The 27,914-nt window shown below is 34.2% G+C and overlaps 3 protein-coding genes across 6 annotated transcripts in view; all 3 read left to right on the top strand.

Moving 5' to 3' along the window:
• Positions 1–9,470, top strand: part of LOC144573228 (uncharacterized) — a 38,161-nt gene extending 28,691 nt beyond the window's left edge. The window contains exons 1-6 of one of the 4 annotated variants that reach the window (XR_013517912.1): positions 6,135–6,502; positions 7,341–7,418; positions 8,200–8,337; positions 8,442–8,552; positions 8,720–8,752; positions 9,109–9,470. Coding sequence is in view for 2 of the 4 variants with exons in the window: in XM_078322945.1 (XP_078179071.1) it covers positions 6,470–6,502; positions 7,341–7,418; positions 8,200–8,337; positions 8,720–8,752; positions 9,109–9,132 (306 nt within the window). In the remaining 2 variants the exon portion in view is untranslated. Of the gene's footprint in view, positions 1–6,130; positions 6,503–7,340; positions 7,419–8,199; positions 8,338–8,441; positions 8,553–8,719; positions 8,753–9,108 lie in introns of those variants that run through there. The other 3 variants (XR_013517911.1, XM_078322945.1, XM_078322946.1) reach the window with 3 other exon arrangements.
• LOC144573226 (uncharacterized) lies at positions 2,151–3,810 on the top strand. The gene is made up of 5 exons (XM_078322942.1): positions 2,151–2,332; positions 2,439–2,576; positions 2,801–2,917; positions 3,201–3,440; positions 3,616–3,810. The coding sequence occupies exons 1-5, from the start codon at positions 2,171–2,173 to the stop codon at positions 3,799–3,801; spliced, it is 843 nt and encodes a 280-aa protein (XP_078179068.1). The 5' UTR covers positions 2,151–2,170; the 3' UTR covers positions 3,802–3,810.
• Positions 9,471–11,891: 2,421 nt separating the features above from the next.
• Positions 11,892–16,826, top strand: LOC144573398 (cytochrome C oxidase subunit). Its single transcript, XM_078323181.1, has 7 exons — positions 11,892–12,258; positions 12,839–13,116; positions 13,763–13,915; positions 14,249–14,341; positions 15,049–15,107; positions 15,855–15,948; positions 16,584–16,826. Exons 1-7 carry the CDS (start codon positions 11,970–11,972, stop codon positions 16,800–16,802), a joined length of 1,185 nt encoding a protein of 394 aa, XP_078179307.1. The 5' UTR covers positions 11,892–11,969; the 3' UTR covers positions 16,803–16,826.
• Positions 16,827–27,914: the final 11,088 nt, after the last annotated feature.

The following is a 27,914-nucleotide window of genomic DNA, read 5'->3' as shown; positions in this document are numbered from 1 at the left end:
AAAATACTACCACACTATTGTAGCAAAATAGCACTGTAGTCTTCACATAAATGATTATTCAAGTATCATTTTTAATATTAAATGAAAATGAAAATGAAAATTGATTAATTAGAACTCCCTAAAGAGCTGACATCAAAATCGGACTCATTATTGCTCCTAATTAGAACTCCTTAAAACAACCCAAGTGCAACACACACTAAATATGACCATATAGTGCATTAGGTTTCGACAATATCCAGCATGGGCGCGAGGAAGGAGAGAGAGAGAGGGGGAGAGGGGGCGGCGCTGGGTTGGGATGGAGGGGACGGTGTCGGGTCGGAACAGAGGAGCAGAGCACGAGAGCTCATCTGATCTGGTCGAAGGAGAAGAGAAAGAGAGAGAGTCTGGAGGAGAAAAAGAAAGAGGGAGGAAGGCGAGATGAGAGAAAATTGGTCAGGTTAAAGGTTTGTGGGCAGCACTGGTAAATTAGGTTGTGAGTCTTATCCGTTGGATTCAATGAACGGATGAGATTAAGTCACGCAAAATATGAGATATCTGATTCCCTCTGAAAGGAATGTTACGGATTCGTTCCGTACTAATAACTAATTAACTTAGACGATCAAGTATCCTCTCCAATATGTGTAAAAGATTCCCTTCACTTTACGGTATGAGATTTATTTTCAGTCGCTTTGAGATTCGGGCAAGTGCAGGAGACATCTTTTTTGGCTTTGATAGTCGTGCAAATTTAAAAATAAGAGTCCAGATCCACTAATTCTAAAATATTCCCTTGTACGGTACCGGGGAGGATGTGAATTCCAACCTAGACACGGTGTAGCGCGCCAATTCCGAACCCCCCTCACTCAGTCATTTGTATATTCCCCCCCCCACCGCATTTTCATTCGCATAAAACCCTTGATTATAAACCCCGCTCTCTCTTCGTCTCTTCCAAAACCCCACCATCGCAAGTCGAAACCGCAATCCCCTCGATTGATCAAGATAAAGAGCACTGACTGACTCAAGTAGAGCGCAAGGAGGCATATCCCCTTTCGTCCTTCCTACTTCCTGTCAAGGTACTGCCACTCTTTCTCTGTAGCTTGTATCCATTTAGTTTTGGGGACGCTTCTGGTGTTGATTTATATGTGTGCCAGTTATTACAATTTTAGATTTTTATGGATCTGTTTAGTTTTACATTTAAGCTGTTTTTTTTTAAAATAAAAAATTCTGGATTCTTAGTGCTTTGAATTAATTATTTACTTTGTATGGAGAATTGACAGTTCTATAGTAGGAATGTAGAATAAGTATGCTCCAGCATCAGCTAGTAAGCGAATTTGGAAAATTGGGGTGTTTATGCAGAGATTGCTCTTTGTTTTGGTTTTATAGTAGTTGCAAAAATAGGTCTAATCATATTTCATAGGACCAATATACAAGCATTGAACCCAGTATCCATATGTACGTTATTAGATTTTGCATTATTTTAATTTTAGTCTCTTAGATCTATGCTCTTTCTGTGATAGCATGTAGAACACTGGATGACTGTGTTTTTTTTTCTTGTTAGGCAGTAAGAGCATCTTCAATCCAGCAATTGAAATTAATTGCTAAATAACAATTATGAAAATTTTAGAAATTAAGCAATCCACTCTTACATTAGTACAATTAACTAAACAATTGAGAATTAAACACTTGGCCAATAAAAATTAAACATTTGGCCAACTCATCTTTAGAAAAAAATTTCTTATTAAGCAATAGTTATACAACCCAGCAATTACAAAAACAATTGACACATCAGCATAAGCAATCCATAAGCAATCACTGTTGGAGATGCTCAGGTACATGTTGGAGATGACCCTTGCATGAGCTTATACTTCTCTATTATTTGGCTGTGTAGAACCATTTGTTTAATAATTGCTTGTGGTGTTTTTTGTTTGAACATTAAGCTTGTCTTTAGATGTCTTCTTATTTTCTTAAATTTTTTACACAGTACAGAAATTAGAGGAGACATAGCATATAAATGTTTAGATGCATGTGATATGACAATTCGGTAATTAATAATTTAAGCTCCAAAACTGATGGTGTTAATATTAATCTTTTGGTCTATGTCTAACTTTATGAAGACTTGTTGTAGTAAATATTAAAGCAGGGGAATAAATGGAGAATTGCAAACTTTTAAATTTCTACTCATTACAGGTGCAAAATGAGAAACAGTCACCATGACCGCCGACACTATCACTGCCAAGACAAAGTCATTCCAGAACTAGCTGGTGCTATCTTCATGTGCAACAATGACACTAGAAAAGAATGCTTTAGTCGCAGAATATTTGGCCTTCCAGCTTCCAGAGAGCGTTTTGTCAGACAGGTACTTTTACATAAAAGAACAGTATAAACTCTTAAACATTTTGCTTTTAGCTCTTAGTATTTTTTTTATTGCAACCATACCCCATCTGTACCATTCAATTTAACAGGTGACGGACAGGATGTTTCTTTTTCTATTTGATACTGATGATAGAAAGATGTATGGTGTTTTCAAGGCTACCTCTAATGGTGCCATGAACATTGTGCCTCAGGCATTCACTTCCAGTGGCACCACCTATCCTGCTCAGGTACAACATATTAAAGTTGGAACAATTTGTTTTAAATGTTTTTAACATAATTACATTTGGGTACTAATTTGATACTACTTTAGTGAGTTATATATATATATATATTTTATGTTCTTATTAACAATATGACATGTTGTGCACATTGTATGTCTCATCTAAAGGAGGTTTTATTTATATTGTCTAATAGTGTAACAATTGTGGGGTTTTTTTTTTCTCATCTGCAGGTGCCATTTGAAATTATAAGTAAGTGTAAGCCACTGACAGAACGTGAGTTCAAGCCTGCAATCCTGGAGAAGTACTTTACTGATGTAAAGTTCAACTTTGATCTCAACGTAGATCAGGTTTTCTCTCTCGCTCCTCCTCCCCCGACCCCCCCCCCCCCCATAATATTGGTTTTACTCAAATCAAAGTACCTTCCTTACCGAGATATGCTTGTTTTGTACTATACCTATTCCTTCTGTAATACTCCATTTTTCTTACCATTATTTGTGACTACATTGCCTGCCTAATACATTGAAGTGCTGGCACATACTCAATTATATAGAAATCCTCCCTGACTTGGACACTGATTTATCATACTAAGATTTGACTATAATTTTTTTTAACTCTCTATTTTAATTTCAGGTTCAAAGGCTTCTAGTTCTATTTGAAGAAAAGCAAGTTAAGGGAGTACCTCAATCAATCACTGACAGATGGGATCCGAGCTCCTTGACAGACTCACCCAGATACGATGGCATGTCTAACACAAATACCCTAAGCCAGACCATACATAGACACATCAGAAACCCTGATCCTAGTGCTGAAGTGGCTGTGCATTTCATTAACTCGGACATAAATCCGCATCACCGTATTGACGCAGATGTGGTAAGAACCCAAACCCAAATTTGCCATACTGGTAATACTAATTTGTGCCAGTCCACATATGAACCTGCTCAACAGCTGGGACGGTTTGGGTATTGTACTGGTATGGGTAATTGTGAGGTATGCAGAAGATGGTACCAGATATTATGGCTTACAATTGAAATGATGTGGATTACAGGTCAACCCTGATGACCAACAAGTTACTCTGTCAGCTTATAATCATCCGAACCTTTCTTCTCCTCAAGCTGTGCAACTTTATGATCCAGACCCTCCTTTTCCAGAAAATACTATAATGACGGTTGGTGCATGTTCCGATTTTTATGGTGGATCACTATTAAATAGTGAACCACAATTAGAAGGTTAGATTTACAATTAAGTCTCTAAAACCTTTATAATTTAAATACAAGTCAGAAATTAGGTCTTATTGTTAGACATGAAAGTGATGAAACCAGTTCATTGCTTCATATCAAAACCATAGTATGGTCAACGTACAGGTATTTTTTCTTAAATTGGGAAACTAGCTCCAAGAAATTTCTACTGTACCCTTAGTCCTAACCTTAGCCTGAATCCAAATCTGTCCCTGAACTGAAACACAAATCCTAAGTTCTTACCAGCCTCTTTTCAGATGTAATAAAGCGGAGAAAAAGTGCGTTCTTGCGCCTAGCACGAAACCCGCAGAGAACAGCACGGGAGACAGATCCTTGTCAGATAGGTGTATACCCCACCAAGAATCAGCCAGGTCATGATAGTAGAGCAGCCAGACAGCCCAGAACCGTTTATAACAAACATGTTGTTCAAGTTCAAGAGCCAGTCCATATAGATAGAGCTGTGGAGTCGGATAGAATTGGAATTGAGTTGGGCCCCACTGCACCAGTTGAAACCCAAATACGTATTGTTAAAAATATCAAAAGAAGAAATGGGGGTAGCAAGTTGAGCATCGAACTGAAAGGAGATAAAAAGAAAAGGAGGTTAGTCAGGACCCAGTCCATGAATTCAAATACAGACACTGAGGAGGCAGGCTTAGATTTAGATGCGGTGGATACAATGGAGGAGGTGGTCCCCACTGCCCCAGTATCAAATTTGACTGTGGGGTCTGAGGAAACCCAAATACCTTTTGTGAATTTTAATAGGAGAAATGGGGGTAACAAGTTAAGCATTGAACCTAATAAAGGAGATGAGAAGAAAATGGGGTTAATCAGGCCTTCCTTGGTTAGTACTGCATCTGCTTTAGATGAAGAAAGTATGGTAATAACTGATACCATGGATGTAGATGCTCAAACTGAGGTAGAATTAGTAGATACCCTATGTGAGGGGTTTCAAGGTAATCATAAAGGAGATAGTGTTTTACAAATTGCAAACTTTTCTGAAGGTCAACCAGAGTTACCAGTACTTGGTGAGAAGACTGATGAAAAGAAATCCGTATCCAACCCAGAACCTATTGACACAGAGCCTATAATTGAAATCAAAGATGACAGCCTGTGTTTGTATAATGAAAAGAGTAACCTAGTTGAAGACTACATCCCTCTTGAAGACTACATTGCTCTCGAGTCACATGATGAAAATAGTAAAGAAACGGTTGAATATATTGAGATAGCAGACCAGCAGGAAGCTCAAACTGAGGTAGAATTAGTACTTGGTGAGAAGACTGAAGAAAATAAATCTGTATCCAACCCAGAACCGCTTGGCACAGTGCCTATGATTGTAATCAAGGATAACCTGTGTTTGCATAATGAAAAGAGTAACCTAGTTGAAGACTACATTGCTCTTGAGTCAAATAATGAAAAGAGTAACCTTGTTGAAGACTACATTGCTCTTGAGCCTGAAGCTGGTAAGTTGGAAATGGATGTGTTTTGGTTTTGCCAAAAGAGCAAAGCAGTTGAAAACTACATTGCTCTCAAGTCACATGATGAAAATAGAAAAGAAATAGTTGAATATATTGAGATAGCAGACCAGGATTATATACCACTTGATTAAGTTGGTATCGGGCTGAACTTTTGATTGCACTTCTGATGAGTTAAAAGACAGTATGGATCAACTTGAAGACTAGCTTCAACAGAGATATAGTGAATCCTTAATCTTTTTTGTTCTTTTCGCTTGGGGACCTACTTAATTATGAGAGATGGGAGAAGTTGATTTGGTGGTAATAGTCATGATTTTGTTAATTTGTTCTATTTCATTGCTCCATGCTCTTGCTCTAGTATTGAGTATGTAGTATACCGTATACGGAATATTAATTACCTTATGCTGTGTTTTTGGTGCATATGTTTGCTATGTATGGAGGAACGTCTTTTTATTTTTATTTCGAAAGCTGGAATCCATCAAACAGTAAAATATGGGGCCAGATCATATTTTAATTACGGACTTCAGATATGTTACGTGGGCTCAAGTCTCAACGAAGTCCAAAGTCCAAACACACATTGGGCTTGTATTCAATTAATTAACATTTATCAAAACTGTTTTGGTAAACGATCGAGTAAAATCAACAGAAATTTCATGTTTTTCGGATATATCAAAATCGTAATTTCATGGCACAATATAACAGATAAGTCCAAAAGAAATGAATCCGAATCCTCCCAGCAACCTGACTCAAGTAAATTGAAACGGACGGCCCAGATTAACTCAAACGGTTCCTATTCTGAAATGGCGCGGGCGGGCAGTATTATTTATGCTTTGCGATTCATGCCAGTACCTCCACAGAGGAACAGAGAGGATCACCCGCATTCGTGAAACCTGTCATCCCTACCTGGCACCTGTCAACTCTCTGTGCCGCGTGGCGCAAATTCACCCTACTACTCGTGACTTTCCCGTTACACTACTGAAGGCTCAAGCTATTTAATACCCCCTCCCCTACCTCCGGCTCTCTCACCCCGCCGCCCCTCCTAAGCCAAGATTGCAAAACCCTAGCTTCTCCCCTTTCCCCCAGCTCTCCTGGTCGGTGATTGTACGGTTTCCTAGATAGAAACCTTTTATTTCTCTTTCAAGTGATTAGACGATAAGAGATCGGAAAGAAAGAAATTTGGTATCTCATCTACATGAAAGGATTCGACGAAAAGAGAGACAAAAAGGTTTTTTTTTTTCCATTTTCTCACGGTTCCCATTTTCTCAATATTTTCTCAGAGATTTGATTTCTTCCCCGTCGAAATGTTGCATTGTGTAACCTTGACAAGAGGATTACATGTCTTATTTCATTTTGGTATATTTGGGCCTAATATTTACAAAGTCATTTGATCATTATAGCAAGCTCCTCCAATCAGTTGCATAAAAAATTTCCAAATTCGCAGTACAAATAAGTAAAGCCTAAGTAGATCTGTTCTTTTATTTTTTACTCAATCTTAATTTGAAGAGGAACTTTACCTTTGGACCTACAGATTTGTCATCTTCAGCCCCAACTCAATCCAAAGCTCCAAACTTTCCTTACCAGTGCTCCAACTGTATTCGCGAATTGTCCTGCTAATGCTTTTATTCGCGAATTGTCCTGCTAATGCTTTTATTCAACTGTACATACTGTACGAATAGTCTGGAAGATAACTTCCCTACAGTAATTAATTAACAAATAAGCAGCAGTGAACGTAGTTGCTTCTATAATAGTGAGTCGATTAGATATTAGATTAGTATACTGATATAATATTTTATTTAGTACAGTAACTAATTCACTGGTGTTTAAAAAATAAAGAGAAGTACAAAACAAACGGAGATCGGCACTGTTTAACAAATAGAGGTTTAAAATTTCCAGACCTGAGTGTATGTCATTGTCGACCATTATCTCGTATGTTGGCTCTAATTTTAATTAAATCATACAAATTAATGAATATTGTAACTATATCCCTAATGAGCTGCAAGTGGTCAACCAATCATTGTTAAAACGTGTAAAACTAATTTTTCTATTTTGTGCAATTATTCCAGAGGAAAAAACTGAGAACTCGAACAGTAGCTTTGGGAATAGCTATTGCATGTCAATTTGGCATGAGTGGTCTAGGAAAGGTAAGAATCCTTCTCAAAATTGGTCATAATTTGGGTTTCATAATATTTTCTTGGTAATTTGTTTAAGATAAATTTTATGCTTGACAATTAACACATTTTTTATTTCTTTTTTACCACAAAAACTTCTGTTGTACAGTACTGGTAGATAGGAACATATTCACCATACAAAAAAAGCATTGTTCCCTTTTTCTGTTTTAAAAACTGACACATAAAAGTGATACAATTTTCTCACTTTCTCTTTACTGTTGGATCTTGATGCCCAGGGTTGGCTACTCAGGCAAAAGGTCGGAAGGTTTGCCTGATGGCTGGGTAATGAATGAGGCTTTCTGGCAAGCTAGCTGGGAGCAATTACAAGGTACATAAAAGTTTTCTTAACCATATCCATGTGGAGTCCATGGCGAAATGGAAAACTGAGTCTTATATAGAGGAGAAGAACCAAAAAAAGAAAACATCAGTCGGTCCAATTATCTTCTAAAATTTTGGCCAATTCAGAGGTGATCAAGTCCAGAAATATATTCCGAAAAAATAGCTAGTGGTGGTATTTGGTGTTGAGTTGCAGCTTTGATAATCAAAGTACATGTTGTTGTTTTTTTTCTTTCTTTTTGGGGTGTAATTTGGTTGCTTTTGGTTTACATATATTTTGTGTTAAACATCATGTGATACTTGAATAATAACTCCAACACACTATTGGTGTTAGTCCGAAGTATAGTAAAATATTGTTTTGATTTGTAAAAGAGAGAATATAAATTATGATTGACTTGTTCATCTTATATGCATGTAGGTTAATATTATTGTTGCTACCCAAGTTTTAGAGGAAGGGTTGGATGTGCCAAGTTGTAACTTGGTCGGTTTGATCTGGCGGATAATATTTGCAGCTTCATCCAATCAAGGAGCAGTGCCTGATCTTCTTTGTCAGAAAGTAAGTTTTCCTTCATATTTATCAAGTTCTTTTTCATCATGTTAGATATAAGTCGGTGCATTGAATGATTATTTGTTAGCTCATTCTGTTTTTTCAATTGATAGTGATGATTATGGGAGGCATTCTTGATTGAAGAACTAGGAGAAATACTTGAAAAAGAAGGCCTCTCCACTAATCCTTCTGATAAAGGTATTCTCATGAGGGGTCAATCAGACGTTGGATAACATAACCGAGCACAATTCAAAGACCCACTTTACTTAATTTTACTTTAATTATTGCAGTTGCTCCTACAAAAATGAAAGCTTAATCTTCAGCAAATTTTTCCTCTTGAATATCATCAATTAATCATTGACTAACCAACACCTTTTTTTAATTCTTTCAGAGTAAAATTTTTGACATGCGTGGTCTAGGAAAGGTAAGAATGCTGCTGCTCAAACTGATAACTTTGGTTGGATAAAGTTTTTAGTAAATTTACTTTTTTTTTGAGAAATTAATTGAAACAATTGTAATGCATGATAATTATAAAGATTGTATTAGTTTAACTACTATATAAGATAACACAATTGTTATAAAATTCCAATAAGATAAGATAATGGTTGTGCAAAATTTAAATCTGGGGTTACTGGGTCGCAATTAAAGTGGAAGGGTTACTATAATATCCTGCTACTACCAAAACAGAAATTGTTTGGTGTTATTTGAAAAGAGCAACATATAATTGTTATGACACTGCAAAGCAGTTTTCATATGTGATTTACTTGGATATGTTAACAGGATATTGTATCTACCCGGGGCTAGCTCATTGAGCAATCGGGGGCCAATGGAAGGATGATGAACCTTACTATTTTGTAAATAGGGGCACAAATTGGTACGGCATCAAAGGTAGAACTGAAGTTGAAAGGTTTTCTTGGTATTGTTGGGAATCTACCAGTTCCTTCATTACCTCATGTCGAGTTATTTTGTGGGGCTGTAGTAATGACAAATAGAGCAGCGAGAGGTGAATAGAGAGAATTTCAGAGGGTGCATCTTTTATCAATAGATAATAGAAGGGTTCTTCAAGAAATTCATTTTTTTTTCCATGAACTGTATAAGATAACATTTCTTCTTACATGTAAGTGCTGCTGCTTTGCTTGATATATGGATCGGGTTTTTCCAATTTTTATACTTCTTCTAGATTGATGGTATGGTTCAATTACTCATTTAGGGGTCAAATTGAGAAGAAAAAAAATGCATATTTATTATTTATGCTCAGTTGACCATTGAGCTATCTTGACTGAATAGCTGACTTGGACCTGTACTACTATGTACTTGTAATGCTATGTTCTAGCATCAAAGTTCTTCGAATTGAAAAGCTGAACTAAGTTCTTAGACTGAGCTGGAAGTCACACTAGTGGTAACTCAAATTTTGAATTTGGATCCAGACCGTCCGATCTGTTTTGGTATGACTATTAAAGGGGTCTTGTGCATTTCATCACGATTTGGATTGATCTAGATTATGATTCATCACGATTTAGATTTAGATTTATCTAGATTATGATCGGACGGTCAGCATCCAAACTCAGAATTTGGAAATTTGAGTTACCTCAGAGGTTCCGGACTCGGACTAGCACTCCTGAAAGCTTCGGAAAAGAAAAGGAGAGTGCTATATTGAGGGCATGGATTGAGATTTTCAGGACAGAGATAAACTTTTTTCTCTAAACACCTATTTTGCCCTTCCACATTCTCTCTCACTCATTTAATAAATAAACTAATAAAGGAAATAATTTAATGGAAACTTTAAAGTTCCTTCCATCTCTGAGAAAAGAGAAGAGGCCTAAAAAATCTTTCCTTTCGTGATTAATCTCCAAATCATATGAAGCACCTCCAATCCCTGTGTGTCAACCAGCTGCCTCCTCCTCCGTGATTAAAAAGCACAAATAAAAGGAGAAAAAACAATAATATACAAAATGGTCACATAAAACAAGGGAGGGTGGGTTGATAGAATTATCCTGCCCCAATGAAACAGAAAAGAAAAAAAAGATAATATTTACGCAAAGTTTTCATGAATTCAGTAGTAATTATCAATTTGATTGTCCCCCTTGTCAATATATTGTTCCTTAAAGTAGATTTGTTTGTATTTTTGGCTCGTAATTTCAGATTTACTCTGTACCTAACAATAGTATATGTACTCAGTATAATTAATAATTTATTCATGATTTGCTTAACTATATTGTAAAATCAATATCATAAAATTTGATTTTGTTATAAGTTTTTCTCTGATTCGGACAAAGAGAGATTTGAAATCAAAGATTTTCATTTTTGCGTACTGGAGGAAGAGCAACTTGGCGTACAGACATGAGAGATTTGCAACTGAGATTTATTTCTATTTTCTCCTCCTTTATTAGCTCCCTTCTTAATTACTTTAGAAAGAAAGAGTAAGGGCAAAATCGGAATTTAAGAAAAAAAATATTCTCTCTGCCCTGAAAATCTCAATTTATGCCCTCAGAATAGCACGCCCCAAAGAAAAAGGCTTTTGGCCTCTTCGTCTGGGAATAAAATCCGCTATCTCCGCTTTTTCGAATTCAACCATTAAATTTTTTTGAGAAATGAATTTCAAAGCAACTTTTTTTTAAAAATGTCTGTACATGCATCTTAAAATAATTCAATGATTTAATTTGAATTTGAAAAGACAGAGATAACAGAAACACTGTCCATTCACGAGAATAACAGCATTTGCTTGAAAAAATAAAAATCCATTCGGGCCCCTCTCTATAATATTTGCTGTATATTCCAGCTTCTATAAAAAGTAGATAATATCCGCATTTGCAAGGAAACGAAAGAAGAAACGCATGTTTGAAATTTGTGCGGATGAATTCACATAACACTTTGAATACGTTAGTTCATATTTTACGTATAATTTTGATATGCTTTACAAAATGAAAATATCAATTTAAATTTTTGTAAATTGTGAAAAAGATCATGTATCCAGCTAGAGGTGCAAATGATTGGATATTATTCGACCGTATCCGAATCTATATCCGAAAATTTAATACAGATATCCGATATTCGAATATCCGTGCAAATACGGATACAGATATGGTTTTAACTTTTAATTATCCGTATCCGAATAGAAGATATATACTGTATAGTTTAATATATATTATGAAGAAATTTATGTTATTTACTATTATAAAAAGTGGATATCCGTATTCGTATCAGGTAAATATCTGATCCGCATTCATATCGATCTAATATCCGATCTGTATTCGAAAAATAAAATCGGATACAAATATGATTTTACCAATATCCGACCCGTATCCGATCCGTTTGAACCCCTATATCCAGCTCTCGTAAACGGATGAACCTCTCAACTGTCAGTATATTTTCCCACCCTCTTCTATCGTTGTAAATCAGGAGCAGCGGAGCCTGAGACTCTCGGGACCATTAAATTCTGATCCGAGGGACCAGATCCGTCTTAATAAACGGCTCAGATTAAAACGCCATCCGACAAGCAGCAATTATTTAACTAAAACAAATAGAAAAAACAGAAGGACACTTTCGCAACTATTCCACAAAGATATGATCTTCAGTTCCTACTCACTGATCAGTGAGCACCGTGCACTTAAAATCAAAACAGGAAAAAAAAAAAAAAAAAAATGGCTTCGCTCCAAATACGCTATCCACCTTCCCGCCCCTTGGCCCCAAATCCCTCCTTTCGCAACGTCACCACCAGATTCAAATGCTTCAAGCCCCTTGAAGCCTCTCCTAATTCGGATCTACCTCTCGACGGACAAGATAACCCGGAAATGTCCGACCCGGTAAAGCTCGCCTTTTCAAGAGCTGAGGCTTACAGGCAACAGAAGCTTCAGGCCCAAGGTCAGAAGCTCGAAGCCAACCTTTCTGGCAAGGGAGGAAAGAGTTCAGTTGTGGATAATCCTTTTTCTGGTACGGATCATTCAATTTCTCTTTATTCTGCTATCAGTTCAAATTGCAGTAGTGGGTTGACGAGCAACACTTTTTGAATAGTTCAAATAGGAGTACTGAAGCATGGCACTGAACCAAACCCATTTACCATGTAATCAACTAATTTTTTTCTCAAATTTGCAAACGTGTTACTTAGTCATAGAAATTTGATGCATGTTAAATACTGGCATGAAACTGTTAGGAACCAGATAAAAACAATAAAATCAGGAAAGCATTTCACCGAACACCATGTGTGTGCCAAATGAAATGAAATGAGTAGACTATTTTCTTTTATAAAATGGTTAACAATAGCTTTACTAGTTCCAATGAACGCTTTTCCTTCTAAATGTGTATAAAATCAAATTATGAGGTCAAGTGTGACAGCTCTAAGAAACCAAAAGATTGTCCCACACAATATCTTTCTTGATTATTATTATTTTTGTTGGCTTAACTAAGTCCCCTACGCCTCCTCTTCCATTTAGAGTATATGGATATCATTTTCCTGAATATTAACCTTATGTTTTGTAGTTTTATTGTTTTCTTTGGCATGACTTTGGTCAAGCTAATGAAGGTTCTAGGGATTTAGAACCGCCAGAGGCAGAGATTATTGTTGGGGACCCCACCAAATTTGGAAACCGTAGGCGAAGGTTTGAAGAGCCTGAGAAGGATGGTGGAACAGAAGCTTCCCGACCAAAAATCAAAGAGCCTGAGAAGGATGGTGAAACAGAAGCTTCCCGACCAAAAATCAAAGAGCCTGAGAAGGATGGTGAAACAGAAGCATACCGACCAAAAGTTAAAACTTGGGGCGTTTTCCCAAGGCCTAGCAATATATCTAAAACGGTATTAAGAAAAATTGAGTATCTTATTTTTGTTTATCGTAACTGCCTTCCCTTGATTCTGATATATGGGTTCATTTATCCAATCCTAATTGCAATTTCGTGTCAGAAAATATTTATTGCAGTTCTAAATCAGTATAACAAGCTATTTGATGCAGTTGCTCTACCATTTAAAAGTTGTACATAAAAGCATTGCTAGGAAGATTATCCCTTTTTATTTTCTCTTTTGAAAAAAGAACCCAACCTTTTTGCTTTATTTGCAGATATCACTCATCATCCCTTGAATCTGCTTGATAAATTGTGGGGTATTGTTCGATAACACTAGCCATTAAGTCCAAAACAAAGGGTTTAACAAAATACCATCGGATTCCTTGGTAACTCAAATAAAAAAAATTACAACTGGTCCTTGAAATATCTAATTAAAGTCGGCTTATTTTAGCTTTCCTCATGCTCAGAAAGAAAAGAGATCATAATATGCAATAAGTCCACCTTTTCTATTGCACTGACATTACTGGTTTATTATACATAAACAGAGTTAAGGAGTAACCATGCAACTAAATTGGTCATGGGAGTTTAGATGTAATTTATTTTCCATTAACAATTTTACTTGTCAAAAAACATAGATAATAGTATATGTGTGTTCATTTCAGTATGGTGGTGGGAAAGTGATACGGCCTGGTGACGAACTTGAGACGAAAGAAGCTAAGGAGGCAAAGGAGAAGCGTAGTAGAGAGCTGATCGCTGCCTATAGAAGTAAGGCGGGATTGGATGTTGATCCAAAACTCATAGCTGAATGTCAGAAGGTATTATTGTAAAGGAATTGTAAAACAACAGATTAGTTATTTTGACAAGAATTATTTCATTTACAGCAAGTACATTAGCAAAAAAAATAATAACAGCTTTAAATTATGGATCATTTGCAAATTTCGGAAACAGGAACTTTCCTGCAACTTGTGACAATACAGGGGCATTTCGCAAATATGTCTAAAACACTGCAAGGATACTATTTTTTTTCCTCACGGGGACAATATTTCTTTTATATTATTTAAACAGACATGATTTTTGGCAATTATCAAGTTTATGTTTAGCTTCTGTTTCAGTGATTAGATTGTCTTTATCCTTTTTTGTTTATCAAGTCTTTGAGAGAAGGCAATGATTTGATGGACCGGGGAAGACTAAAGCAAGCATTGCCTTTCTATGAGAATGTAATGAAAGACATGATCTTTGAGGTATATATTTTCTCAATCTGCTTAGATTAAATCTGAAGCTACATCAAACCTATTCTCATGCTGATGGTTAGGTTTAAACTTTGAATGCGTTACTTTTAGCAATCGAAAATTACAACTACTATTCTTTCAGATTTGAACATGTGATAGTATGTGTGCATTATCCTCTTATTACCATAGAAGGTGTAAAAGCAATAGGATCTTATCAAGAAGTGTTAGAATTATCTTTAAAAATAACTGTTTTTCAGCAAACTAAACCCAACATTTTATAGTATCAATGCAAGTGCCCCGTATCTCTTATATCTATATCAATTTTTCTTTGGCTTTTCACATCTAACACTGACAGCTGAATTATAAATAATAAAATTAGATTACAATTTTCCTATTAGCTTGATAAGATATCATCATTAGACTTCTGGAGTCTTTGTCCTTTCTTTGGGATAACTGTTTGGTGTTGGGTTGCCATATAATGTTTGCAGCATTTTGGTTTGCAAATTTGATTAAATTTTGGGTCTTCATTGTTTAAATGACATTTAAATTGACAATTTTACTATTTCAGTATTATTAATAAAAAAGAAATTTGCTATGGCATTATAATTGACCAATGTTTGTGCTTGCCCTAATTGCTTGAGACTGTAATGAATTGCCGTTTTGATCATTGTACTTGAATATATGTATGTTACTACTAAGTCTACTATTGCTCATTGCAGAGTGAACTCCATGGAAGGGCTGCCTTGAAATGGGCGATCTGTCTTGATTCACTTCAAAGGTATGCTCTCTCTCTCTCTTTCTCCAAAATCTTTGCAGTGGCTGCCAAGTTGCTCTCTCTCTCATACACACACATACCCACACAAGACACAAACATGAGTAACAAAAAATGATGAGTGAAGCTACGGTACTATGCGTAGTGCATTTTGGTCCGTACTATGGATCCATATTTTCATTTTCAAAGTCTAGATAGTCTATCTGAACTGTTCATCATGATCTCTATATGAAAATGTATTTTGAGGCCAACTTTTGCATTTTTTAGAATTTTTTTTACTATTTTTTAGATAGGTAGAAAATAACTACTTTCAGATGGCCCAGAATATTTAGATCAAGTGGTTTTGTAAATATTTTAAAAATAGTAAAAAAAATTCTAAAAAATGTAAAATTTGGCATCCAAGCACATTTTTATATGGAGATCGTGTTGAGCGGTACGGATCGACCGTTTGTACTTTAAAAATGGAGATATGCATCCATAGTACGGACCAAAGTGCGCTATGCATAGTACATAGCCTCACTCAGAAATGACCATTGAAACATGGTAGATTGGTAGCCAATTTATCTAGCAAGGAACTGAAGCTAGCAACTTCACATTTATTTGCTTTGAATATATAACACTGAACTAGGACGCAACTGAAGTCATGTATATAAAATTGGACCAAATTTTCCAAGCACATGTATATAAAATTTGCATAAACTTTGTACTTTAATTTCTTGATTGCTGTTTGGGATCCATCTGCAATATTCTTAGGTCAAGTGAAGCAAAAGTCATGTATGAAAAGCTCAAAAATCACCCAAACTCTGAGGTTAACACGACGGCCAGGCACTTTTATGACAGTTTTAAGGTAAGAGAATTTTATGAAACAGCATAACTGAGGCTCTAATATGAACTGGATAAACATTGCTGAAAAAACCCTACATTATCAGAAAATTGCAAAAAGAGCCCTAACTTCTAGTATCTGCAAACAGCTTTGCATTAGCTGGAGAAATTCAAATTCAAATTATCCACATGCTTCAGTTAGTCCTTATCACCTTTGTTATTTGTTACATCAAGAGGATTATTATTTTTTGGAAAATGGCCTGTAAGCAGAGAGAATTTAGAATAGCTACCTGAAAGCTACATGATACAATTGAAGTTCATATGATAATAATGATAATAATAATAACAACAAAAACAATAAGGTTAAAGAAACACATTTTAAGTTATCATTTATCATCATTGTGAATCATTGGATTAAATAGACTATGCAAAGGACTAATGGTGCCAGTCTAATTTAATTCAAATCATACTGATATGTTAGGTGGCTTTTCTATTACTCAATAGACCAATAATGTTTGAGAACTTACAATATAGGTCAACCTCTGACATATTGTAGCTGTCGTCACTTAATTATACTTAAAAGAAAAGCCTTTATTGCTTTAATCATTTGCTTTCTTCATTCTGTAATTTCTTTCTGTTTGTTTTTTGTCATCAAATTAGGCAATGGAGTTTATGAAAGTGAAATCTACATATCTTTCACGAACAACTGGGTATGAGATGTACTTTGATTCGTTTGTTGACAATAAAGAGGTTATACTATCAGCAAAAGCCGAACCGGAAGAGGCTAGAGATACCCCAATATTACCTTACATTGTATTTCTGGTTTCACCCTTGTTGGTTGTATTATATATTGCTGTAAGAAAATCATTTATGCTATAAACTAAACAACAAATTGCTTGAAAATGATGTTTTGGAGTTGTTGCTGTTGCATTTGATTGATTTGTTGTCACAAGTGCAACAAATCATATACCAATAAGATGTCGCTCTCAGAGCAATGCTAAAGTTTGCTGTATTTGGACAAGTTGGGAATTGAGAACAAATGTAGAATAATGCATTTCTAAAGAATTGGAAAAAAAATAAAAAATAAAAACCAAACAAAAGGTGGGCTACCAAATTGGATGGAAAGTATGACTTCGTTTTCTTTCTTTCTTTCTTTGCCTATGAGATTCTTTTCCATGTATAGGTCGGCTGAGCTGTGGGGCCCAGTAGCCTATTATCCACTACTTTACACCGACCCAAAACCTCTAAATAGAATTATTTGTTCTTTTCTTTTCGAAGAGCCCAAACGAGCCACGCTTAAACCGTTTCTAAACCATTCGTGTGCTTGTTTTTTTTTTCCTCTCTTTTTATATTTTTCTTAGTATCTGTGTGCTTACTGCTTAATTTCGACGTACCGTGAAAGTTGAAAATAAAGTCTATGCCTTGTCGCCGAAGGGTACAAGGAAACACGCTTAGAAGAAGGGATGCAAATCGTGCTAGTCAAAAGAGTTTGCAAATGCAATATGCTGTCGCGTAATTTGGAACGTTGTTAAAGTTATGAAAGATAAACTATAGTCAAAGAATCCTCACTCTTCAAATATTGCATATGAAAGTCAACAAACGTATTTTGCATCTTCATGCAAGTTACCGAAAGTTCATGTTGAGGCGTTAAGCAACTGTCATGCATTATTCCGTTCCTACAAGCCTGGAATTCAAAATTTACTTTAAAAGGATCCCAATTATAGCATGTGATTGAATCGTTCGATTTGCATCGCACGCTTCTAAAGAACCCTTTTTCACAAACCGCATCATTATCCGGCACATTCAATTTACGGCACAATTATAGCAAGGTGCCATACCTTTTAGGGAGAATTTCACGTATACCCTTCAAAAACTTTAAATAACATACCCCCCCCCCCCCCCCCCCCCCCCCACCCCCAACTTCATAATATCATATTTACCCTTTTAAATTTCAAAAACTCACAAATTTATCTATTTTATTGTCATTTTTGTTAAAGCACATTTTAAATTTATAAAGTGCCCGTTTTACCATTTTAAAAAAAATGTAGCATGTTTAAGAAAAGTGTGATTCTTCTAATTGGACAATTTATGAGGGCAAATGAGTCATTTCTTTATTTCTGACGCTTACATAAGTATATACCTAAATGTCACCGTGTATTCATCAAAAGTAGAAAAATAACCCATTTTTTTCTCAAAAACCGACCATTTAGAAGACTGATATTTTTTGTAATTATGCTACATATTTTTTTAATAAAGAGTAAAATGAGTACATCATAATTTAAAATGTATTTTAATAGAAAAGAAAATAATTATGATTTTTTTTTAAATCCTTAGTAAATACTACCAAGTTTAAAGTACATAAAAAAAATTATGAACCTTAGAGCGGAAAAATACATAATTTTAAAGTTTTGAGGAGTACATATAAAATTCTCCCTAGATTCTTTGATACAATGTTGTATACTGTATATGTTAATATCTTTTTTTTTCCTCTTATAGTTTACTATATCCATACTAAATTTTCCCATAAATAAAGATTAACCTCTCAGAATATCTACATTGAACTTTTCATTCTAATCTTTAATTCAAAGTGACAATATTTTTTTCAATAATGGAATATATGAAAATTTCATAATTAACAAATTATTTAAAAAAAAATACTTTCTAATCCCCACATTAGCAAAATAAAGATGCTCCAAGTTAATTTTGATTATTTTCTATGACAATTGTTTTTAATTTAATTTTAGTTTTATTGATGTATATGCCCGAAATTTTTAAATATACCCATAACCCAAAAAAAGATAAACCAAACCACCACATTTTTTGAAAATTTTGAATTTTGACATGGCCGCATCCTCTAGATACGGCCACTTTTTTGCTAGCCGCATCTAGGGGATGCGACCACCTTTTTTTTTTGTTCGGCAGTTCAATCTGAACGAAAAAAAGGGGTGGTCGCATCTAGGGGATACAGCCATGGCTGCATCCCCTAGATGCGGCCCGAAAAAGAGTGGCCGCACCTAGGGTATGCGGCCGTGTCAAAATTCAAATTTTTCAAAAATTATGGTTGTTTGATTTATCTTTTTTTGGGGTATGGTATATTTAAAAATTTTGGTGTATATGCTCTCAACCGACATTTTTATTTTTACCCAAATTTTAAAATATTTTAATAAAAATAACCACGTTTTTGAAAAAAATTTAAAAATACCCAAAGTGCGGAAAAATTCCGCATCCCGGAATAAAAATTCGGGAGTGCAGAATTTTTCCGCACCCCGGAATAAAAATTCGGGAGTGCAGAATTTTTCCGCACCCCGGAATAAAAATTCGGGAGTGCGGAATTTTTCTATGGCCCGGCCTTTTTTTTTGGTATTTTGCAATATAGGCATTTTTTTTCTTGTAAATAGCCCTACAAACCAATCAAATTCGGATAATTATAAAATTAGTTTGGACTGGTTAGACATAGATTAAATTTTGATTAATCTAACAAATAAATGAGGAGGTTTTAAATTTTTGTGCCTCCTATTATGTCTCTATCTTTTATTTTAGAATAATATTTTTTTATTTTAAAAACTTATAAGTCAAAATAGTACAAAACTTACAATAAAAAACAAAGTTCAAATATCATGATCTTTTGTGTATATAGACAAAATAATATGGATTATATCTGACACTTTTATTACAATATTTATGTTTTAAATTATAAGTCATTAAAATTTTAAAATGAAGACATGGAGACACAAAAAATGAAGACATTTGAACCATTCAATAAAACTTTGAAATGAATTTTGTAAAAAAATCGAATAAAATCCGACCAATGGTGGGATATTCTTCTTCTTAAGAAATAATATTTATATATAAATTCCGTCGATTTTGCAAATTCGACTATTCAAATTGAGTGATATATATATATGATGCGAATTGTATCTGACGGGAAGTAAACAGTTATAATTTTTTTAATTAACATTATTATATATTTTTCTTCTATATATGAGTTTCAAAGTTTAATATTTCATATCATGTAATTTATTCACAAATCATTCTTCAATTCAGAACTCGAATCGAGGCTTCGTAAAATTTCCATAATGTTGTACGAATATTTTCAAGTATTTATAATTCGATTTTAGAATCCGAAAAATTTGATATCAATTAGTATGTATGTATATACATATATACATAGGCTGTGGCTAATTTGCTGCCGGCAGCATTTCTGCCGGCGGTGCTGCCGCCCATTTTTTTATTTTGTGATGTCCAAACAACAAATCCAAACCGTTAGATGTTTAATCTATATTATAATCTACTTGGAGACCAAATTTTACATTTTTTGGAATTTTTTTGCTATATATTAAGCTGATTTGAAAACCGCTGATTTCAATGCTGCAGAAATTTACTGAAATCAGCGGTTTTCAAACCAGCTTAATATATAGTAAAAAAATTCCAAAAAATGTAAAATTTGGTCTCCAAGTAGATTATAATATAGATTAAACATCTAAGGGTTTGGATTTGTTGTTTGGACATCACACGGCTAAATATAGCCCCGACAGCACCTCTGCTGAAATGCTGCCAGCAGCAATTTAGACAGACCCTATATATACATATATATATATATATATATATATATATATAGAGACAGTGCACAAACCCCTCCATGCATTGCAATGCACCATAGCCCATCTCTCTCTCTCTCTCTCTATATATATATATATATATATATATAGAGATGGGCTATGGTGCATTGCAATGCATGAACCCCCTTATGCATTGCACTATAAATCACGGATTTAAAGTCCAAACAATCGATCCGAACCGTTCATCTTGTTCTTCATATTAATATGTGGTTGGGGACCAAATTTTACATTTTTTGGAATTTTTTTACTATTTATTAAGCAATTTTGAAAGTCGCTGATCTGATGGTCCAGAAAATTTTACTGTTTTTTACTGTTCACAGCAAAACAGCAATTTTCAAAAATGCTTAATAAATAGTAAAAAAATTTCAAAAAATGTAAAATTTGGTCTCCAAGCACATTTCAATATGGATTAAACATCTAACGGTTCGGATCGGTCGTTTGGACTTTAAATCCATGATTTATAGTGCAATGCATAAGGGGGTTCATGCATTGCAATGCACCATAGCCCATCTCTCTATATATATATAAATATCAAATCAAATATCTATAATTCATAAATGAACGAAATTTGTAACTTTTATATAATCTTATTTGTACGAGAATTTTATATATTTATTCTCCTAATTAGAACTCTTATTTATTTATTTCTCTACACGAATCATTTAATTTTCTATTCTAAATTTTACGAACTTGTAACGAATTTTCGATTTATGAATCTTGTGGATAATTATAAATTATTATAGGTACTATACTTTTTTTTTTTTTTTTTTTTAAATCTCAAATTTTAATATACATAATTTCATATCATAGTTTATTTATATTTTGAAATTTTTAGATTCATTTAAATTGATAATAAAATTTCTAAACGACCATTTGGTTTAATTAGTAAAATTTTAATTTGAGTGAAAATTTTAAATTAGCATGATTAATATTTATTTAAAATTTCGGGATATAACAATAACTCAAAATTTTCAGATTTGCATAGAGTAATTTACACAATTCAAGTTTATTCGCATTATACCCCTCCTTATTATCTAAGTTTACCAATAACCCCTCTATTTAAATTTTGTGCCTTTACCAATATCATAACGGAGGTCATCTAGAGGGGGTTCGAGCAATTCGATCGAGTCGGAAAAATCACGGACAGGGAGGGAGAGGAGAGAAAGAGAGAAGGGAGAGAGGATTAATTGGGTGCTTCAAGATCCGTGCTGGATTTAATCCAAAGGTCTAAACAATTTTATTTTGGGGTGCGGAATTTTTCCGCACTTTGGGTATTTTTAAAATTTTTTCAAAAACCTGGTTATTTTTATTAAAATATTTTAAAATTTGAGTAAAAATAAAAATGTCGGTGCTCTCAACAAATCAACTACAAACAATCAATAATTAAAAATAGCATGCTTAAAACATAGACGTGTTGGTACAGACTGATTTAAATTTTGTCTGATTGGAGTTGTATGCCGATTTTTTTAAAAATACCCAAAACAAAAAATAAATAATTTAAAATACCCAGGTTTCGGACAAAATTTTAAAAATGCCCAAACCGCCTCAAAATTCGGCGGTCCGGAATTTTAATTCCGAACCACCAATAAATTCGGCGGTCCGAATTTTTTTTTTTTTTTTTTTTTGCAAATCAAATTGTTTTATATATTCAGATTTTTTGCAATAAAATGTACCTCTGATTTTCTTAGCAAAACAGCTTGAAAAATCATGAAAATGTACCGACATGTAGTCTCGACATCCTAGAACAGCACTGCCAAGTTTCATGTAGAATCTCTGAACAGAACATGAGATATAAGCTCGTAAAAATAGCCCCAACTGATTAATGTTTCATCCGGGGTCCAACTTTGCACTTCTGGTTTCCTTGGTAAAAAATCTCCAAAAATCATGAAAATTTACCGACATATAATCTCGACATCCTAGAACAGCACTGCCAAGTTTCATGCAGAATTTCTGAACAAAACGTGAGATATAAACTCGCAAAAATAGCCCCAACCGATGAATGTTTCTTCCAGGGTCCAACTTTGCACCTCTTGTTTTCTTAGTAAAACATCTCCAAAAATCATGAAAATTTACCGACATACAGTCTCGACATCCTAGAACAGCACTGCCAAGTTTCATTCAGAATTTCTGAACAAAACGTGAGATATAAGCTCGCAAAAATAGCCCCAACCGATGAATGTTTCTTCCGGGGTCCAACTTTGCACCTCTGGTTTCCTTAGAAAAACATCTCCAAAAATCATGAAAATTTACCGACATACAGTATCAACATCCTAGAATAGCACTGCCAAGTTTTATTTAGAATCTCTGAACAAAACGTGAGATATAAGCTCGCAAAAATAGCCCAAACCGATAAATTTTTCTTCCGGGGTTTAACTTTGTGGTTATTTTTATTAGTGTTTTTTTGTTCTTATTTTTGTTGTTGTACTATTTTATTTTAGTGTTATTTTTGAAGTATTTTTGTGTTCTTATTTTTTTGTTCTTATTTTTGTGTTGTACTTTGTGCTCCACTATCCAGAAGCAAACCAACGGACCCCTGTAGAGCCACATCTCCTCATCATCCGATACAATCTGCGGCAGCCTCCCCTCATCGTATAACTCACTGTACGGAGTCCAGCTCACCTGCGTGTCACCCAAACTCTGCAACTGACCTCGGACTAGCCTGATACCTACTGTCTTTCCGTGATGCTGGTTAACATAGCGGTGATCTCCGTACCATTTCTTGGCAAGTGCCGGGCGATATGCATCATCGGGCTCATTCGGCACGGGAACAGCCACTGGTATACGTGACCATGACCAATGCTGCAGTAGAAGTGTCGGTCCATAAATCTGCTTACTTTTAGGCTGTACCATTTGGTCGATTGGCGAATAGAGCTCGCAGTGCCGTCTTCTTCACATGAAACCTCGACTTCCCGCCATTATCGCGTATAGCTGGCTCCGCTCCCAACAACTCTGCAAGGGTGGCATTAATCGTTTTATCATCAGTGGAGTCTGATATGCCACCGACGGGTATGCCCTGGATGGGCAAACCCCAAAGGACACTCACATCCTGAAGAGTCACTGTCATCTCTCCAAACTGGAAGTGGAACGTGTGCGTCTCGGGGCGCCATCGCTCCACTAGTGCCTGGATGAGGGATGCATTAGTAGCCTTGCTCTCCGTCTCCAAAATATCGACCAAATGGTACAACCCCAAATTTCGTAGATACGGGTCCATCAGAGAGTAGTACTGCATGCCGTATGCCCGATTCTTACATTCTAGGAGGTCCTGACTCTGTGTTGAAAAAAAAAACAACATAAAAACTTAAAAAAATGAGCAATTAGCAAAAATTTAAACTTTCAAAAAATAAAGGAAAAAGTAATCAAGTACCTCTCGGGATGCCAGTGAGACTCGATGCTCACTATGAGGTATCCATAATAATGGACTAAAATGCTCCGTGCTGTCCACGGAAATGGGATCATCAGTATGGTCGGGTAGTGGTGGTCTCCTAGGCCGTCCCCTAGCCATCCTACGTTTGAAAAAAAATTAGACATGCTACAATTGGTTAAATTACGTTAATATGAAAAAAAAATTGTTTTTTGGGCAAAATATACTAAAATATGCTAAAATACGCTTATCACGGTAAAATATGCTAAAATACATTAATTACGACAAAAATATACTCAAATATGATAAAATATACTCAAATATACTCAACTATCACTAATTATAACTAATTTTGTACCTACATTAACACTAATTACCACTAAATTGGTACCGTAATTAATTAATCCTAATTATAACTGATTAACAATAATTACTATCAAATTTTGGACTAAATAATCCAAAATAAAATTACAACTAACTTTGGCCTCCTCAATTATCACTAATTAAAACTAATTTTGTACCTACATTAACACTAATTATCACTAAATTCGGTACTTTAATTAATTAACACTAATTACCACTAATTAACACTAATTACGATCATAGCTTGGATTAAATAATCCAAAATAAAATTAAAACTAACTTTGGTACCATAATTATCACTAATTACAAATATTTTAGTACCTACATTGACACTAATAACCACTAAATTGGTACCGTAATTAATTAACCCTAATTATAACTAATTAGCACTAATTACGATCAAATTTTGGACTAAATAATTCAAGTTAAAATTAAAACTAACTTTGGTACCATAATTATCACTAATTATAAATATTTTGATACCTACATTGATACTAATTACTACTAAATTGGTACCGTAATTATTTAATCCTAATTATAACTAATTAGCACTAACTCAACTAACTAAAAAAAAAATACTAATTTTGGTACCTTACTAACATAATTGGACTAATCTACAACTTTTTTACACTACAAATGAAATTTCAAAAAAATCTAGGGACTTACTTGCAAATTGGAAGAAGAGAGAAGAAGAGAGGAGAAAAGAGAGGAGAAATTCGGGTGGGGAGGAGAGAGAGTGAGATTTTGAGAAAATGAATTGTGAGGAGAGAGAAACAGGCTTTGGGGGGTATTTATAGGCCCGGACCGCCGAATTTATTGGTGGTTCGGAATTATAATTCCGGACCGCCGAATTTATTGGTGGTTCGGAATTAAAATTCCGGACCGCCGAATTTATTGGTGGTTCGGAATTAAAATTCCGGACCGCCGAATTTTGAGGCGGTTTGGGCATTTTTAAAATTTTGTCCGAAACCTGGGTATTTTAAATTATTTATTTTTTGTTTTGGGTATTTTAAAAAAAATCGGAGTTGTATGTATATAACTAATGTAAGTCATCCAGTTGGAGAAGTTTATCAAATTGTCAAACAGACAAAACATTTTCAATTAAATTCAAAATCTTATCCGTACTGCTGGACTCGATGAATCTCTGACGCAACTTCTGCCACTATTCATTGACTAGCCGTTGCCATCTCTTATTCTCTTCTCCTTTTGAAATGTAAAACAAAAATAATTAAATAAATAAATAAACCAAATTTAAACAAGCTCTGTGTCGCTGTCTGCTTCTCTTTTTTTCCTCTGTACTTGCGTATCAGGTATTAACCCAGATTATAATTCAAAAATTATTAACCCAGGTTTCCAAAACGATCATTTCCCAATCATTTGGGGCAGGATATGGTGCTTAAATGTAAGTATGAATTTTAATTTAATAAAATTATTTGTGAATTAAAATTATGAACAGTTGAATAGTAATCAAATGGTGAATCTGAGCTGCTTCATATTGATTTATTTGATGAATAGATTGTTTATAAGTTGATTATTTTTTATAAGGTCAAGAGATCGCAAAAAATGATAAATTATTGGGTGCATTCATATGATCATTACTTAATAATGATTTTTTTTTTTTAACAGAAAAAAGACATCTGTCCGTATATACACCTGAATTGCTAATTATAAATTTCTTCATGTTTAGTGAAACCGGAATAGAGAGAGCATAGAAATACGAATGTTTCAAAAGTTGAGTCATTTATAAATTATTTCAATATAATTTAACAACAATAGTAAAATTTGGATCCATTTCAGCCTCAAATAAGTATTCTTCTATTATTTTTCTTTTCATAAAAGTTGGAGGTGAAACATTTTTAGGTAAATATTTATACATAGCCATTTAATCGTATTTTTTAGATTGTTGGTAGGACCTACCAAGACTTAATCGTTTTTAAAGATAAAGTTAGAAGGCAAATTTTTAATTTTAAATAAACATAAAAATTTCCATCTGAATCTCAAATCTGTAATCTCTCATACAAATAATATTTTCTTTAATCACTCAATCAAACGCTTATTTTTTTTGTACTATTCACTCTTCATTATAGCACTAACCCAAGAATAACACTATTCTTTTGAACTATTCAATATTTGGATGGAGCAATAATAATACTAATCCACAATTCTTTGTTTTTCTTATATGGAGCAAGAATAGCTCATTATTCTACTAACCCAACCAACCAAAAATTGAGTTAACTACTATTCTCAAACTTAAGATTAAATCTATTCTTGCTCTATTACTTGTTTCATCCAAACATATCCTATAATATGATCATTCTATCTCAATAGAATCGAAAGGAACTAGATATAAAAATTGAATAAATTTGACTGTAATGTCCAAACCTTTTTTTTTTTTTTTTTGTATACCTTTTTACATAAATCTATTCAATTTTAATTTCACCCAACATCTATTTCTTTCTCCCACACAATTCTCCCACAACTTTCTGCTATTCAAATAAAACAATTTGGTGGCGAAAAAACTAACCTCTTCGATCTAGATCGGGATCAAATAAAAAAAATTCTATAATTATTAATGGATAAATAATGATTAATGACTTGATCTCAACTCTTACTAAAAATAATTTGATGGCACGTGAAGGGAAGAGAAAATTTGTACTGGCGAGTGCGATTACAGAACTGCGGGGAGCTATGAAATGAATAAGTGTTAATTAGATTTTTATTAAATGCTCACGTGAAATGACATGAAAAGGAATCGGGACTGGTGCGCTGTTCCATTATGTTGCCTACTTGCACACATATTTAAAAGCTAACAATGTCCTATTGGGTCTAATTAAAAATGACAAAATATGTACGTGTTAACTTTATTATTCCAAAATATGTAATTGCATTGAAAAAATATATATTTATTTGGCTAACAAACATTTCGCTAATTTCTTTTAAGAAAAACAATGGAGGTTCAGTTTTAAATTTTTTAATATTTATATATATTTTTTGAAAGGAAGCTGATAATTGTACCTCAAACAAAGTATCCGTACGCGTCCCCCAACCTTCTAGAAGATCAGGTTTTACTTCATACAACGCAATAACAGTACCAATATTTCTTTATTGTATAAAATTTTGCTGCATGAAGAGAAAAACGCTATGTTAAACAAATTTAACAAAAGCACCACCAAATGCAGCGAAACAATCGTATAATTTAAACATATAAAGGAAATCGTTTAATCTTTTGCGTTCAAGTGTTTAACTTTCATTGTAAATGAGTTAAATTTTTATTTTTAAAAACAAAAACGAATCCCCGAATTCGTCCCCGAGCAAAAATTTACAGATCTAAACTAGAATCAATCCCTAAGCGCGTCCCCGAGCACGAAATTTACACCTTTAAATTTGTACTAATCCCCCAGGGCGTCCCCTAGCACAAATATTTTTCATTTGTGCAGAATGTGCTAGAAACAGTACATGTGAACAAGTAAAGCATGTAAACCAATATGTATTGACAAGCAAACAACATAAACAAAGCATTGAAAATTTGTGCATATAAATCTGTGTTTACAAACACATTTTAAAGCATATAAACTTGTGTTTACAAACATTGAAAAATATGTATTTACAGACATTGAAAAATATGTGTTTACAAACATATAAACATGT

The sequence above is a fragment of the Carex rostrata genome, chromosome 21 (assembly GCF_964058835.1).
Source record: "Carex rostrata chromosome 21, lpCarRost1.2, whole genome shotgun sequence".
Lineage (NCBI taxonomy): Eukaryota > Viridiplantae > Streptophyta > Magnoliopsida > Poales > Cyperaceae > Carex > Carex rostrata.
Note: the sequence above shows the minus strand (reverse complement) of the source record. Positions and strands in the feature narration are given on the sequence as shown.